The sequence below is a fragment of the Lactuca serriola genome, chromosome 2 (assembly GCF_051521515.1).
Source record: "Lactuca serriola cultivar US96UC23 chromosome 2, Lser_US96UC23_V15, whole genome shotgun sequence".
NCBI lineage: Eukaryota > Viridiplantae > Streptophyta > Magnoliopsida > Asterales > Asteraceae > Lactuca > Lactuca serriola.
Window position 1 is genome coordinate 201,139,216 of NC_136409.1, and position 17,602 is coordinate 201,156,817.

General features: G+C 35.8%; 1 protein-coding gene across 1 annotated transcript; it reads left to right on the plus strand.

Annotated features, from left to right (window-relative positions):
- LOC145089956 (uncharacterized) lies at positions 1-813 on the plus strand. The gene has a single exon (XM_079028331.1). It carries the CDS (start codon positions 1-3, stop codon positions 811-813), a length of 813 nt encoding a protein of 270 aa, XP_078884457.1.
- Positions 814-17,602: the final 16,789 nt, after the last annotated feature.

A 17,602-nucleotide genomic window follows, 5' to 3' on the forward strand; every position in this document is an offset into this window, starting at 1 on the left:
ATGGCGTGGTTAGTACATGAGAGGCGACCACAAAGAGTCGACGACATTCTAGAGGCTATCGCATCACATGATCTTTGGATATGGCATGCATTCTTTGGTCCAACTGGTGCAAACAATGACATCAATGTGCTAGACCAGTCGCCGGTATTCAACGATATCTACCTTGGAAAGTCGCACACTGTACCTTTTCAAGCAAATGGGGTAGCATATAAGCGTGGATACTATCTTACTGACGGTATATATCCTCCCTTATCTGTTTTTGTGAAATCGTTTACATGTCCTAACGACCAGAAAAGGAAAAAGTTTAAAGAGGCGCAAGAGTCAGCTAGGAAGTATGTGGAGCGAACATTTGTTGTACTTAAGAGACGTTGGAAAGTAATAACGGTCGAGGCAAGGTCATATGAGGTGAAAAGGTTACAACACGTAATGTATACATGTATCATATTGCATAATATGATTCTTGAAGACGAAGGAAGAGCGATATGCCGATACAACGAAAATGAAGTTTTGCCAAATGTCGAAGGAGTAGCCGTTGGTACACAAGAATATAGGGTGAATAGAAGAGAAGTACACAATCGCGACATTCATCACGCCCTTCGTGCTGATTCGGTGGAGCACATTTATAGGTCTCATATTCAGCCCCCGTTAGAGTTTCCTCACGAGGATTTGTTTGATGAATCAGACACGGATTCTGATATGTTCGTCGAGAGTGAAGATTCCGACGACGAGAGTGACGATGTGGAGAATGATGAAGACGATCAAGGCGATGACGAGGACGATGAGGGCGATGACGAACACTATGATTCCGAGTGACGTATTTTGGTTTATATAAAATTAGGATATTAATTATTTTTCTACTTATTTAAATATTAGATTTAATGTAATTTTTATTTTAATTAATGAAATGATTTTTATTTTTAATTAAATTTTATGTTTAGTATTAATTTGAAAATTATAAATCATAAAAAAATTAATTTTATTTGATAAAAAATAAAGTGAGGGAAGGGTTCCCACCCATTCCTTGGGTTTTAGGTCAGGGAAAGAAAAATGAGGGAAATGAGGGTATGACCAACAAAAAAGTGAAAGAAGCTTCCCTCCTATACCCTCCAGTCTAATCTCTTTTATCTAGTTAAATTAACCAAAACAAGCTTTTCAGTAACCCTAACTTTTTATTGTCTGATTAAACAAGCGCTTAATTAAGATCATAAAAGTTGCATTAAGAACTTTGTAAAATTCCCAGCCATACTCAATACTTCTCACAACCTCAGAAGCGTAAAGGTATGAAATTTCAGTTTATATCAGAGTTAAATCCCTAACATGGAACAAATCTGATACTTGTTACTTATTACCAGCTGACAAGAACAATTACAAATTCTATTAACCGATTAAATGTAATGGTTAAACCCTAGCTAGGTGATCAAACTAACAAGAGTCAAAATCAAACATTCATTAAGCTTAAAATTAAAACAACTAGATAGAATCACATAATGAAAACCAAATCTGATAATTGATCACATGAAGAGTACTAGTCTATTGCAGAACTAAAAATTAGGGTTTTAGCTAGACATAGCTAAAATCTGATACAAACTAGTAAAATGAAATATTAAACTATTAAATCTTACTAAACTAATTGAGAGACACAATCCACAATCTTCAGATCTTAAGAAATCGCTGAAATCAGAGAGAATTTTCTTCAGAAATTGTCTTTTCGTCGTCTGGAGCTTCAGGAAGCGGCCAACCTTCAATCTGATCAGAGAGTCATCCAATATATATATATATATATATATATATATATATATATATATATATATATATATATATATATATATAAGCTAGAGTCTTCAGGAGCAAGAAATCATAAAATTAGATCGAATTTTTGGCATTTGATCGAATTTTGCATTTTGTTTTTGATTTTCAGGACTTTTTTTCCACGATGTATTTATTCGATCGAATTTCAAGGCAAAATTCGATCGAATTTTTGCATTTTCTGATTTTTCACAAAGAAGAAAGTCGTTCGAAAGTTTGTCTAGTTTCTGGAACATTTTAAATCTTGTCAATCAGAGTTACGAGTCATGAAATATGGTCAAAAATACTGACATGGGGTCAAAGTTGCCAGCAACATCCTTTAGGCTTTAGAATGTAGCAATTTATATTCGTTGGATCAATTCGATCGAATTTTTCTTGACCAAAATAGCTTCCAAGCATTCCTCAGAATCCTTCATAAGTTCCAAGCTTCATTTAACTTCAATGCTCCATCTAACACATACAAAGTTGCTCCCAAAGTATTGCTCCATCCAATTATTCGAAAATGACATAAAAACGCTAGTAGTACGAGAATTCTAACGAATGACATGAGCTAAACATTATTTAAACTAATGACATGCAAAAGTGTAAAATATGATTCTAAATGCTAATAAAAGCTACCCTAAATGATGCATAAATTGACATCTATCATTTCTCCCCAAGCTTGAACCTTACTTGTCCTCAAGTAATAAAAAGATTAAACATTATAACTGAAATGGAAAGATGTAGATGACATAAAAAGAACTTAGAATAAAATGAATGAAATTAAAAACTTGAACTAAAAACACTTTACTTTTTTTTCTTCATATGATCAGACTTAACACCAAGGAAATCTCCAATGCAATCACTACCTAAACAATCATCACAATACCTTCTATCTTTCACAAATTCCCAAAGTCAAGAAGAAGCTCGACGATGTGAACCAATAAATCAATTGTAAATTTTATTTCAACTTTATACCTTAATTAGCCTTGCAAGAAAAAATAACACATTTCAAAATTTCATGTCCTCAAGACTAGATAATTAAGAACAAGGATCGACACATCCATAAGAACACGTCATGTCAAATAAGCTTTCGCTGAAGTAGTGGACCACACCCATAGGGGTCCAACTCTTATAAACAAATGTCATATCACACAGGTCTTCATTCGCTCCAAATTTGTCTTTGAGATGACTTTTGAATTGATTGAACTTAATTCTTTGTATTTTTGCTTTCAGCTTTGAGTTCTTCAATTATTTTTTGTGAGTTTCTTGAGATTTCTTCAATTAAGTGCTTGAACTTTGACTTGGGTACACGATATGACTGTTAGTACCCTTCTTTTCTTTAACCGTATGGATCTAATATAAGGGCTCTCTGTTACCGCGAAGGTAACACGTGTCAACAAATAGGTCCGTGTTCTGTGGGTCCATACTTGTCGATCAAGGTTCTTTTTAAACATTCCAAAGCAAATAGTTCTAAAACTATTATTACTGTCCACACAATGTTTCAGTACACCATTTTTATTTTTATTTTTTAAGCTAGCGTCTCAGATCACGGTATTTTGTGACTCCTAGATATGAGAACTATTACTGAACTTACCACTATCGATCCGATCGCTTCAGACTTTCGATTTCCATTTATACATAGCTATCGAATGCAAGAATATCATCATATCATGAAACTTTTTTTTTTGAATTTTTTTTTCTAGAATTTTTATATGTATGCAGAAAATAAAAATGAAAACCTTTTTGGTTTTTTTATGAATGCAGAAAAATAAAAACATAAACTTAAAATATTTTTGGATTTTTTTTCCAGATTTTTTTTAATACACATGCAATGCAGAATGCAAAAAGGAAAACTGAAAAACTAAAAAATTTGAAATTTGAAATTTTTAACAAAAAATGCAAATTTTCACACTAACCCCCTCCCAAGCTTACAATGATGCATTGTCCTCAATGATTAGAGACGAATGAACAACTCAATAAAATATGTAAAAGTAAAGGTTGCGGCCAGGAAATAATGTATATGATAAGGTTTCATAAAATCTGATTTAACGAAGATGGTGGCGAAAATTTGAATTTCAGCAACTTTGAAGATCATCTGATTTCCCCAAGCTTGCTTGGAACTGCGACTATCTCTTTATTGAAAGCAGAAAAATAAACTAAATCTACGTGGATTGCCTCCCGTAAAGTCGTCCATTTTTAGAGTCGTTGACTCGACTTTGCCCGACCAGATGTTTAACTGGTGTGGTTTTGGAATTTTATGAAGTTCAACTCTCTTCTTCCTTACTATAGATCCCTTCAAATGTGGCATAATGAATGAATCTGGTGGTTCTACAACAAACTGTAAATACTTCAGATTTTTATCATATAAGTTTTTCTTCAGATTTTTGATTCTCTTTCCGGAAATCTTCTTCCTTTTTTTTTCTTTTTCAGCTTCTTATCAGAAATCAACATTTTCTCAGCAGTAATCATCTTCTCATCCTCATCAAGCTTTCTTATTTTCATATTCTTCTCAGTATTCATCATCTCCTTTTCTCTTTTCAAAAGTTTTTTTTCCAGTTTTTTGTCTGTTTTTTCTTTTGTAGAAATCAACTTCTCCTCCTCCCCAAGCTTATCTGCTTCTGTCAACTTCGTATCATTACCTTTAGCAAAAATCATATCTAATTCCACATCCCCAAGCTTATTTCGTTTCAGCTCCTTTGATGCATCATCAGATAATCATCTGTCTACAAATATTTCTTGCACAAAAACATTAGAAAACTCATAGCAGTCCTTAGATAAAGGACTGCTGGTACCCAAACAATTAACATAAACTTTATTAAAAATAAAATCAACATCATTCATTTTAAAACTGATCACATCCCCATCAAATTCCATTGAAAGTGTACCAGTAAAAACATCAATCCTTGTTTTGGTGGTTTTCAGAAAGGGTCTTCCCAAAATGATTGAGTTTTTATTTGATACATCTAAAATCGCCCATGTACAGAATATAAAAATCAGTGGGAAAAATAAGCTCACCCACTTGGTCATGAACATCCTCCAATACACATTTTGGGTGTACTGTTGTATGATCTGCAAACTGAATAAGTGTTCCGGTCTTTTGTAAAGATCCCAATTTTAATTTTTCAAAAACTGATAGTGGGAGGACACTGACTGAAGCACCTAAGTCTAGCATGAATTTTGGAAAAGTAAGGTTTCCTAACTTACAAGGAATCAAGAAAATTCTCGGATCCTTGCACTTTGGGGGCATACCTTTTTGCAAAATCGAAGAAATATTTTCGCCAACTTTGACTATTTCGTTTATTTTCAGCCTTTTCTTTGAAATACATAAATCTTTCAGAAGCTAGGTATAACAACAAATTCTTTTAATTATATCTAAAGGTGGGATATTTACGTCCACATTATGAAAGGTTTCCATGATATCCCCGTCTTCATGCTCACGCTTCGTGATTCTCAATCGTGGCACCAACTTGTAGTCTTTCAGATTTAACTTGTTTTGCTTGGGAGGCTTTTTTTCTTCCAGCTTTTCAGCTTCTCTTTCACCCAAAACTTATTCAGATTCTTTTTTAGATTCTTTTTTCTGTTTTAGATACGCTTGAGGCTCCATTACTTTTTCCAATTCTCAAGGAAATACCACTCACGTTATGCTTCAGATTATTTTTAATGCCCCAATAACTTCCCTTGAGATTCCATACGACCCAAAAAAATGGCAAGTTGAGACACTTGCTATTCCAGATTCTTGATACTTGCTCTGGTTTCATTTTGAAATACATGAGTGTTGGTGGCAAGGCTCTTCATTATATCTTCCAAGGCCATGCTGGAACTGCCATATTGTTGATTGGATTTCTGATTATGAAAACTCTACTGATGTTGATTATGATAATTGGGCTGATTCTAAAAGTTCTGCTGAGAATTTGTAACGCCCGTAGATCCAGTAGTCAATTTAGAGACAATAAGGGTCGAAAATGACTTTTCGGCAAAAGATTATTTAGAATAAATAATCTTAACCAAGTTGTAGAATATGTCTAAAGGTTTCTGTACATATAAAGAACGCCGAAATCCGAGTTATAACGAAGAAGTTATGGCCCGTCGAAGTTTTATGGCAAAACCGGCACGCCACCGGGAAACGTAAAATAATGAATTTACGATAGAAGAATTTTTGGCCTTATTAATCTAAACCAAAGTTTTAGCATACGTTAAACCTAGAGTGTCCATAAAAAGAACGCCCAAATCTGACTTCGTATGAGGAAGTTATGATTTTTTGAAGTTTCGGCTTAGCATTGTACGACCCGAAACTTGAATTTTAGTTCGAGCGATTTTTGGCCTACGCGACCTAAATGAGAGTTGAAGATCTCATTAATAGGAACTCAACGGTAAAAAGAAAGACGAAAACGGAGTCTGTATGAAGGAGTTACGAATTCTTTGTGGTCATTTAACAGTCTAATCTCCTCGTACTGTTAAATTAAAGATCGGTCGAGAATTAGTGGACATAGTCTAAATAAAAGTTGTAGATCTTGTTTTTACCTACGCATGGAAAAAAAGAACGTTGAAAACAAATCTTGTACGCGAATGTTATGAATTTTTGAAAACCGGCTGATTTCCACCCTATGTGCGATGCCACGTGTCAGCACCAGGCTATGGTTGGCCGTAGCCAGTGTAACGCCCGCAGATTCGGGCTAGTCAATTTAGAGGCAATAGGGGTCGAAAATGACTTTTCGACAAAATATTATTTAGAATAAATAATCTTAACCAAGTTGTAGAATATGTCATAAGGTTTTGCGTACATATAAAGAACGCCGAAATCCGAGTTATAACGAAGAAGTTATGGTCCGTCGAAGTTTTACGACAAAACCGGCACGACACCGGGAGACGTAAATAGTGAATTTAAGATAGAGGAATTTTTAACCTTAGTGATCTAAACCAGAGTTGTGGTATACGTTAAACCGAGAACATCAATAAAAAGAACGCCCAAATCTGACTTCGTATGAGGAAGTTATGATTTTTCTAAGATTCGGCTTAGCAGTGCACGGCCCGAAACTCAAATTTTAGTTCGAGCAGTTTTTGGCTAACGCGACCTAAATGAGAGTTGAAGATCTCATTAATAGGAACTCAATGGTAAAAAGATAGACGAAAACGAAGTCCGTATGAAGGAGTTACGAATTCTTCGCGGTCCTTTAACATTCTAAACGCCTCCTACTGTGAAATTTAAGATCGGTCAAGAATTAGCCGACAGAGTCTAAATGAAAGTTGTAGATCTTGATTTTACCTACGCGTTGAAAAAAAGAACGTCGAAAACGGAGCTCGTATTCGAGAGTTATGATTTTTCTAAGTTTGAAGGCTGATACGCGATAGGGGTGACGTGGCACCATCAGAATTGGACACGTGGCACCACCACAAGGCTGCCACATGCCCCAAATCGGCGAGTAGGTCCTCCTACTCGGTGATTCCATCAGGAATTCAGCCTATAAATAGAGGTGCCGGGTTCCCTCATTCTTTACACCTTCCCAAACTATTCTTTCTCTCTATAGACTCTCTCTTCAGCCCCTTAACCCCCCTAAAAGCCTAGGTAAACCCCCTAGCTCCCGAAGGAAGCCTCGAGGCTCCTGGAGTCCCGAGAAAAGAGCCTTTCGGCTTGGGAACGTTGCTCCAGCGAAGCCCGGTTTTCGAGAAAAACCCGCTGTAAGTGAGCTGTACCTATCCTATCTTTAGTATACCTTATGTTTCAATATAATATTGTTATTAGGACCTTATAGGGAGTATTTGAGCTATTATTATGAGTTATATAAGTATTGTTTAATGCTTATATAATAGTAATAATAGCTAGACTATTAAATTAGTCTCGTCAAGCGTTAGACTAAACTCTATTAGTAATGATACTAGGTTTCGTCAATGGATAATTGTTTTAAGAGTAACGAAGTGCCGTCTGAGTGCCGACTCACCACCTTATCAAGTGAGTGCATGGTCCCTTTCATCTTACACATAGATATGAAGTATTTTACATAAATTACGTGCTATGTGTGCATATTATCTGAATACTTGTTGTCTATGCTGGATGAATGATTTTATACATGTTTTAAATGATTTAAACTGTATATTTATTTTATATCTACAAATATGTTGGGATAAAACATGGGTAGATGAAATAGTTGGTGTGTGATGAAATAAAATAATGAGAGATAGGTGATGATAATTAGGTAAGGATATATAGGTGATGATGAATCGGTGATGTAGGATACTACAACCTTGTCCGACAATTTAGAGATGTAGTCATCTACCAGAGTATAGATGGCGACCACAGTCTATTATAGACAACCCCGTGGAAACACCAGCAGACTCGTAACATGTAGGTGCTGAATTACGAGTTCAGGCGATGTTGTAACTACGTATTCATGCGATGATACTCTAACCCCCTTATTATGAATTACGAGTTCAGGGGATGTTGTAACTACGTATTCATGCGATGATACCCTAACCCTTGGTGGTCACGTATTGAGGGAGTAATCCCTGAATCAATACTGTCTAGGCGATGTAGGCGATGATCCTTAGGAAAAGTCCTTAGGAACAAACATAAAAGGAGATGCGATGTAAGGAGATGAGAGGTAAAATATGATGTAGGAGACGACCCTTAGGATAAATCCTTAGGGAGGGTACTTAGGAATAAAGAAGATAATGAGGATGGGTAATTGAGTTAATTGTTTGATGATTGAACATAATAATTATATTATTGTGGGTTGAAAACCCTATGTACTCACCAGGTTTCCCAACCTTTATATCACATGTGTCGATATGAAGTGACATTACACTGAGAGATTAAAGAGATGTAGATCACTAGTGTAAATAAATGTAAGTTCTGTTTATGCTTATGTTCCTGTATTGATGATGACATCCCAAACGTCTTAAAATGAATAAAATACGTTTCTTCGAAAATGTTTTGATAATGTATTTATCGTATTTTTCTGGGAACAAATTGCGCAACATTTTTATGAAAAGAAGTACTCTGATTTTTATAAAGCATAAACAAAATCGATCTTTTCTGGCCGTGAAAATGGAGATGTCACAACCAGCCTGGCTCACAACGTGAATATAAAAAATTCACGACGTGAACCTTCCTCCAACCTCCTATAAATAGAAACGCCCCTCTCCTTTATTCCTCACATCTTAACCATTCACTCCTCTCTGTATACTCTCTCTCTCTAAGCCCTAAAACCCCCCGAAAAGCCTAGGGAACCCCCTAGCACGAGGCGGAAGCCCCGAAGCGCCCGACGACTTCGAGAAAAAGAGCCTTTCGGCTCGGGAACGCTGCTCCAGCGGAGCCCAGTTTTGAGAAAAACCCGCTGTAAGTGAGCTACGCCTAACCTATCTTTAGTATAGCTTATGTTTCAATATAGTAATGTTATTAGGACCTTATAATAAATATTTGGGCTATTATTATGAGTTATATAAGTGTCATTATAATATCTTTTTAACCACTCGCGATACGGGGGATCCGATTTGGAGGGCCGATTGGGTTGCTGGATTCAGAAGTGCTTATATGCCAAAATGATCATGCCCTCCGGTGTTCCATGTCTGGCCTCGTCTGTATATAGTGGGTGAAAAATATTGTGTTAACGCATATATAATAGTAATAATTGCTAGACTATTAATTAGTCGCGGTTAACTTTAGACTAAACCCTAGTGATATTGATACTAGGTTTTGCCGAGGAATATTATTTTAAGAGTAACGAAGTGCTGTCTGAGTGCTGAGTCACCACCTAATCAAGTGAGTGCATAGTTACTTTTATCTTACACATAGATATGAAGTATTTTATATAAATTACGTGCTATGTGTGTATACTATCTGAATACTTGCTGTGTATGCTGGATGAAACGATTTCATATATGTTTTAAATGATTTAAACTGTATATGTATTTTATATCTATGGAAATTTTGGGTAAAACATGGGTAGATGAAATAGTTGATATGAAATAAAATGATGAGAGATAGGTGATGATAATTAGGTCCGGATAGATAGGTGATGATAAATCGGTGATGTAGGATGAAAGATACTATAACCTTGTCCGACAATTTGGAGATATAGTCATCTACCAGAGTATAGATGGCGACCACAGACTATTATAGACAACCCTGTGGAAACACCAGTAGGCTCATAACCTGTAGGTGATGAATAACGAGTTTAAGCGATGTTGTAACTATGTATTCATGTGATGATACTCTAACCCTTACTATGAATTACGAGTTCAGGCGATGTTGTAACTATTGGATTAGTGTCTAAGTCCATAACTATTTTGGTATGTACTTGACCCGATGGTGCATGGTCCTCTTGGGTTGCCTTCACCAAAGCAACTTGATAGGATGAATTATGGAGAGAGAGGATTAAATATGATTTATTAATATATTATGAGAATAATATATTAAAGGAGAAATCATATTGTTTAATTAATATTAGTCAAGAATTAATAAGAATTAAGTTTGTGACTAAAAGATATTAATTGAACTTAAGGGACTAGAACTGTCAATTGTATGATAGTTGAATATTGAGCTAATGGACTCCATATTAAAGGGGTGGACGAATTCTATGAGGAAACCCATTAGAAATCGTCCAAAGGCCTTTAAGGAAGGAGCCCATGGGTTGCTTAGGGCTTAAGCATCCAAATTAGGGTTTCCTTGTTAGATAACCCTAATAGCCTCACTATTTAAAGAACCCTTATGCCCAAAAACGTGGACAAGACTTCTTCTAGGGTTTCCACAAGTTTTGGGCAGCCTCCTTCTCTTCTTTTCTTCATCCTCTTGCTCTTGGTGTTTGTGAACCATTAGAGGAGTGACATTTGTGACTCTAAGCTTTCTAAAGTCAATACAAGAAGGATTTGAGATTGTTATTGCTACATAACAATCAAGGTATGTTCTAAACCCTAATTTATATGTTATATTGATTATCATATACTAGATCTATGGTTTATAGTCTTGGATGAATTGCATGTACAATAGAGAAACCTTGATCCAAGCATTATGGTTTATATGGGCACATAGGATGTTCTTATTGCCAAAATCCATCGGTAACTACGTATTCATGCGATGATACCCCAATCCTTACTAGGTACGTATTGAGGGGAGTAATCCCTGAACCATTATTGTTTGTGTGATGTAGGTGATGATCCTTAGGAAAAGTCCTTAGGAACTAACATATAAGGAAATGCGAGGTAAAGAGACAAGAGGTAATCACGATATAGGAGATGAATCTTAAGGGAATACTTTAGGGAATATCAAAAGAAGATAATGGGGATGGGTAGTTGGGTTAATGTTTTTGATGATTAAACATAATAATTATATTATTGTAGGTTGAAAACCCTATGTACTCACCAAGTTTCCCAACCTGACCCACTCAAGCTTATGTGAATCACAGGTGTCTATACGAAGTTACATTACACTGAGAGATTAAAGAGGTGTAGATCAATAGTGTAACTGAATGTAAGTTCTGTTTATGCTTATGTTTCTGTATTGACGATGACATCCCAAATGTTTTAAAATGAATAAAAATACTTTTCTTCGGAGATGTTTTGATAACATACTTATCATGTTTTACCGGGAACAAATTCCGCAACATTTTTATTAAAAGTGGTACTCTAATTTTTATAAAGCATAAACAAAAATCGGTCTTTTCTGGCCGTGAAAATGGGATGCCACAAAATTCGGCTGCTGAAAACCAAGAGGGTGCTGAAGTTGCTGTCTTTGTTGATAATTTCCGTTTTGATAAAAGTTTGGAGGCTGGTTAAAATTTTTGTGCTGCTGATATCCTCCGACAGCTTTCACTGAAGTTTTATCCTCTTCTATTAATGGATACATATATGTTATATGTTCAGTCTTCAGACAGATTCTACAGTGTTTCTTTTTCCTTTGTTAATAATAAAACAACTTTCATCAGCTCAAAAATTTGGGACTCCAGATGAGCATTACTGACTTCTTTGACTCCCCTAGGTAGATCTACGTACCATTCGTCTTCGTTACCAAAATGTTTTGACTCGATCACCAACTTTTCTATCCGTTCTCGAATTTCTGTTGGTGTGATATCACCTAAGGTTCCGCCAATTGAAGCATTTATCAGGCGCCTCTCCATGGGTGTCAAACCTTCACATAAATAGTTGTAGAGATGGTAATCAATGATTCCATGTTGAGGGCAACAAACCAGCATCTTTTTGAATCTCTGCTAGTAAGTATGTAAAGCTTCTCGTCTTCCTTGTTTGATACCAAGGATTTCTATGCGAAGATTCAAAACTCGCGTTTCTGGAAAGTATGTTTCTAAAATTGATTTCACGAGTTCTGTCTAAGTGGAGATCGATCCGGATGGGAGTTCATACAACCACTCTCTTTCTGAATCTTGAAGGAAAAAAGGGAATGACCTAAACTTTATCTGATCTTCAGTTATTGCATGTGGCTTCATACCTGAACAAACCACATGAAAATTCCTTAAGGAAATTATTTGGGTCTTCATTTTCTAAGCCTTCGAACATAAGAAGGTGGATTTGACCAGATTTAAGCTCGAAATTCTGAGCTTCTAGAAAAGTGATGCAGAGAGGCCGCTGATTGACCTCTTGGGTGGCCTATTCTCTGAGAGTATTTCCTGCTTCATCTCCACTCATGGCTGATTTTGGGGAGTTGGGTTCTGAATTACAGTGTTTCTAAAGTTTAAGAGGGTGTTGGCGAGTATTTTTTTATAGGGCTTGTTAGAAGGAGAAGATTGGTTTACTTTTGGGAAGGACGAGACGGTAATTCCTGGTTCGTTCCATAAGGGACTACCTGGTGGTTTGGTGATTTCAGTTGGTAGGGAGGATGATGATGAACAAAAGAAACCAGCTGATTGTTTTTGTTTTGCTACTTCTTTCTTCAGTTTTCTTGCAGTCTTTTCAATTTCTGGATAAAAAGCTAGAGGTGTATCTGTATGAAAAGTTCTTGGCATAAAACTATTAAAAGCAATGTGTCCCCACCAACGACACCAATTTGTTAAATTGTTGTCACGCACGATTTAAGCAAATAATATTTTCACTACTTGGTGCACTAAAGGATAACACAGGGAAACATGGTCGAATCTTTAGGGACACAACCTAACAACCAATACCTTTTTGCATAAGGCATATAAATAGAAAATATGAAAAAGGGGATTTTTTAATATGAGAATGGGAATTTTGTTTATTAATAACTAAACTAAATAGCAGTGAAAATAAACTAAACAAATTCAATAAAAAAACGAATTTAGCTCTGTTGTGGCTTTCCTAATCATGCAATCAACCTAAATTTGGTTATTCAAAATGCGTTCTATCTAAGATGGTACAGAGAAAAACCAACAAGCTCTAGTATAATCTTTTTTTACCTAGTTAAGTTAACCAAAAAAAGCTCTTCAATAACCCTAACTTTTTACTGCCTAATTAAACAAGTTCTTAATAAAGATAAAAAAAGTTGCATTAAGATCTGTGTAAAATTCCCAACAATACCTAATACTTCTTATAAGCTCGGAAGCGTAAATTTATGAAATTTCATTTTATATCAGAGTTAAATCGCTAACACGGAACCAATATGATACTTGTTACTTATTACCAGTTGACCAAGAACAATTACAGATTCTATTAACTGATTAACTGAAATGATTAAATCCTAGCTAGGTGATCTAACTAACAAGAATTAAAAATCAAACATTCATTAAGCTCAAAACTAAACAACTAGATAGAAGCACACAATGAAAACCAAATCTGATAATTGATCACATGAAGATTACTAGTCTATTGCAGAACTAAAAACTAGGATTTTAGTCAAACATGGCTAAAATCTGATAAAAACTAGTAAACATAAACATTAAAATAATGAATCTTACTAAACTAACTGAGAGACTCGATCCACAGTCTTCAAATCTTCAAAACCGCTGAAATCAGAGAGAAATCGCCTCAGAAATCGTCTTTTTTGTCGTCTGGAGCTTTAGGAATCGGCTAACCTTCAATCTAATAAGAGAGGCATCTTATATATACAAGACAGAGTCTTCGGGAACAAGAAATCATAAAATCCGATTGAATTTTTGGAGAGCACGATCAAATTTTTGGTCACTTGATCGAATTTTACCTTTTTTTGATTTTCAGGACTTTTTTCTACGAAGTGTTTATTCGATCGAATTTAACAAACACAAAATTCATCCAAAAGTTTGTCTAGTTTCCGAAACATTTTGAATCTCGTCAATCGAAGTTACGAGCCATGAGATATGGTCAAAATACTGATAGGGGGTCAAAGTTGCTAGCAACATCCTTTTGGCTTTAGAATGTAGCAATCTATCTTCGTCGGATCTATTCGATCGATTTTTTCTTGACCAAAAATCTTTGAATCATTCCTTAGAATCCTTCATAAGTTCCAAGCTTCATTTAACTCCAATTCTCCATCAAATGCATCCAAAGTTACTCCTAAAGTACTTCCATCGAATTATCTGAAAATGACATAAAAACGCTAGCAGTACGAAAATTCTAACGAACGACATGATATGAACATTATTTAAACTAATGACATGAGAATGTACAAAATATGATGGTAAATGCTAATAAAAACTACCCTAAAAGATGCATAAAATGGCATCTATCACTGCACCTCCAACAGCCACCTTAAGGATTACCGATGGCTGCCAGGGCAAGGCGGAGGTACCTGTGGTGAAGAGCAGGGCATTCCAGTTGACTACCAATGAGGATTGAGTAGCACCATAAGTGGTTACTAGTATGTATCCTTATAATATCTTTTATTGCTTTTCTTATTTGACGGTGAATAATCAAATGTTCTAGATATTTTGACCATGGAATTGATGCATAAAACCTTTTGGTTTGTACCATTTAAAGTATGAAATCTCATTTTTTTAGTGATCTTAACGAAATGTTCTAGACCTAAGACATTTCTTCCCAAGAGATCCAGATTTTTAATTTTCTTGAGATTTTAATCATATCCAACCACTTAAATAATATCCAAAGCATACTTGTTATTGTAGCTACACTGGTCAGACAAGTACTTCTCTCATATCTTTAGATTTATGTTGAGTTTCGGAATTTGATTGAAGATGAAACCACCTTATTGCCTACTTAAAAGACTCCTTTCACTATTTCTCAACAAATAGGTGATCGTAATTCAACGGGATATCACACAAGAACTTCTGAGTCTCTCTTGACTCAGTAGGAAGAGATCATTGTCCGGGATCCATCTGATTTTCATGTCAGTTTTATTTGACATCAGAAAATCCCTAAAAATTTTATTTGCTTTATTTCTTTATCTTTGGCACACTCTTGCACAAAAATATTTGTGATTTTTCCAAGTTTTGTTTTTTATTCCGAATGGTTGCTTTCAGATTGAGAACAGGTTTTTGTTATAACGCCGGTGGATTGGCTGATTGTTCCGAATGTGTCAATACCGAAACAACGGTTTATTGGAGATAAGATTTCAAAACAGGCACATCTTTTAAATTTCTTGACATCACACATGTCTGTTATAACATCTACACATACAACTATCACGATTTTCAAGGTTGATTTATCGGGATATGGGAATGTGAAACGACGGATTTCTCTCACCACTTATCACTGATGTATAAAAGTGTTTTCAACGGTTTGATTTCTCTTGCCACTCACAAAGTATTCAAAACTCTCAAGGAAAACCCCCCCTTTTCTCTCTCTCTACTGTTCATTGTCTTCCTCAAGGCAACATGCTAGGATCATCTGAAACTGCTTCATTCGCTGACCAATTTGCATTAGTTATCATGCTCAACGTGAAGCCAAACCAGAATCTCATTCTCGATCTTGACTCGTCTCGCTATAATGAAGCCCTAAGGCCCGCACATGGTTGAATGCTTACGGTTCTCACCACTGGGTCAAGCTTTAACCATGGCGGAATCAGTTCCTTTGGTCCATCTCTCTAAGGCTTATTCGTCTGCCAACTATAGTCAATTTGAGGGGGTTATTCACTTTGAGGTAGCTTATCACAAGACCTCGATCTCCAAATCTCGTTTCTACAAAATTTTAGGGTTTGCTTCTACTGAAGGACTCGTGGATCCAAAATCAATTTCTACTTCTACACTCATCAATATGTTGTAGCAGATGGGATACATTGGAGACATCTCATTATTGTCAAAGTTTAAGAAGCCCTTTCTTCCTCCAATATGGAATGGGTTGTTCACTCTTCTCTTCAAGAGCTTCTCAAAAAGAGTTGCAGGCTCTGACAACACAACCAGGCTATTCTGTACTATTCTCTATGGCCTCTACCATGGAACAAATCTCGATTTTGGTTCTATCTTGTGGACTCAGTTAATCCAAAGAACCGTCTCCACCACTCGTCACACTGAGATCTCATGTGCTCGCTTTTGGTATATTGTCAAATGAGCTCTAAGTCACTTACAGGTTCCACAGACAAATGATTCAATAATTTCTGCTATTTCAATTCTGCAAACATCAACTTTCATGATCTCCGATCCGAGCAAGTTCAACTTTGTTGGTTCTATTCCAGAAGCCATGTTAGTGAAAGTTCCCACAGACAATACGAACCCATCGTTGCCCATCTGAAAAATATCCTCATCTTCTATGTCTTAGAGATTTTGGAGATGGATGTGGAAATAACGTTGGTGTTGCAAAAAAGGCCTATTTGGAACCCGTAGAGCAGACTCAAGATGTTAAGAAGATGAAGTTGGGACTTATTCAGAATGAGCACTGGAGTGTTGCGTATTCTCTAAAATCTGGTGAAAAGGTTAAAAAAAGTGTGTTCTTTTTGAAAGACAAACATCTCTACTCTACCGCTGCTCTGAATACTATTCTCGTAATGGTTGAAACTTGCAAGGCAAACTCTGCTACGGATCTGAAATGCTTTCGGATATTATTTCTTGGTGTTTTTGTGTTTAAAATGTGCTTCGGAATTTGATTCCCAAACTTTTCAACATGCAGAAAAGGCAATAGTGAAGACTCTCCTTCAAAATTTGACACAAAGGGGGAGATTGTTAGGTTTAATAATGTTGTGTCAAATATGTACTAGTATAGTCTTATTTATTCCGAGATGGGCCTGTCCATTCTCGTTTTGGTCTTTCTAGTCTTAGCATATATATAGTGCATGCATGTAACATTAAGGTTAATGCTTTTTATGATTTAGCAACCCTAATATCCATTTGTATGCTCTTACATAGAAGTTCTTGTGAACTCTTCTAGAGTTGTTAAATCTAAGCATTCAACAATCGTTTGATCTTCATTGTTCTTGTCTTTAATTCACGCTCTTTAATATAGAATCTTTTGGCATTTTTATTGCTTCTACAATAATGTTCTAAAAATAGTAAGTAAATTTTTTTATTTTAAGTTAACCAAAATAGTCATTCATTCATTCCAAATACCAAAATCATGTGTAAGGAAATTTTATCAAAGTTATCAGAGTACAAAAGAAAATCATAGAATGCAGAACACTGGTGGATGTTGTGCGATCATACCGGGCCCTTCCCTTTCAAACTAGAGGTACCTGAAACTATAAACATAAACTGTAAGCACAAAGCTTAGTGAGTTTCCCCAAAATACCCCATACTAAACATACATAACAACACGAAGCTAAACCGGGTCTATTTCACTCCTGAGTCTATTTCAACTCCTTCGGTATCTTTCAAACCATACATGTCTATTTCAACCCAAAGTCTATTTTAACTCCTTTGACATCTTTCAACCGGTACGGATCAACGTCACCCCCGAGTCTATTTCAACTCATTCGGTATCTTTCAACCGATATGTGTCTATTTCACCTTACATCTGCGAACACAATCATATCATCACGAGTCAGAAAGAC

Excerpts from the sequence above, each read along its gene's own strand:
- LOC145089956 (XM_079028331.1), top strand. The coding sequence starts at position 1 with ATGGCGTGGTTAGTACATGAGAGGCGACCACAAAGAGTCGACGACATT.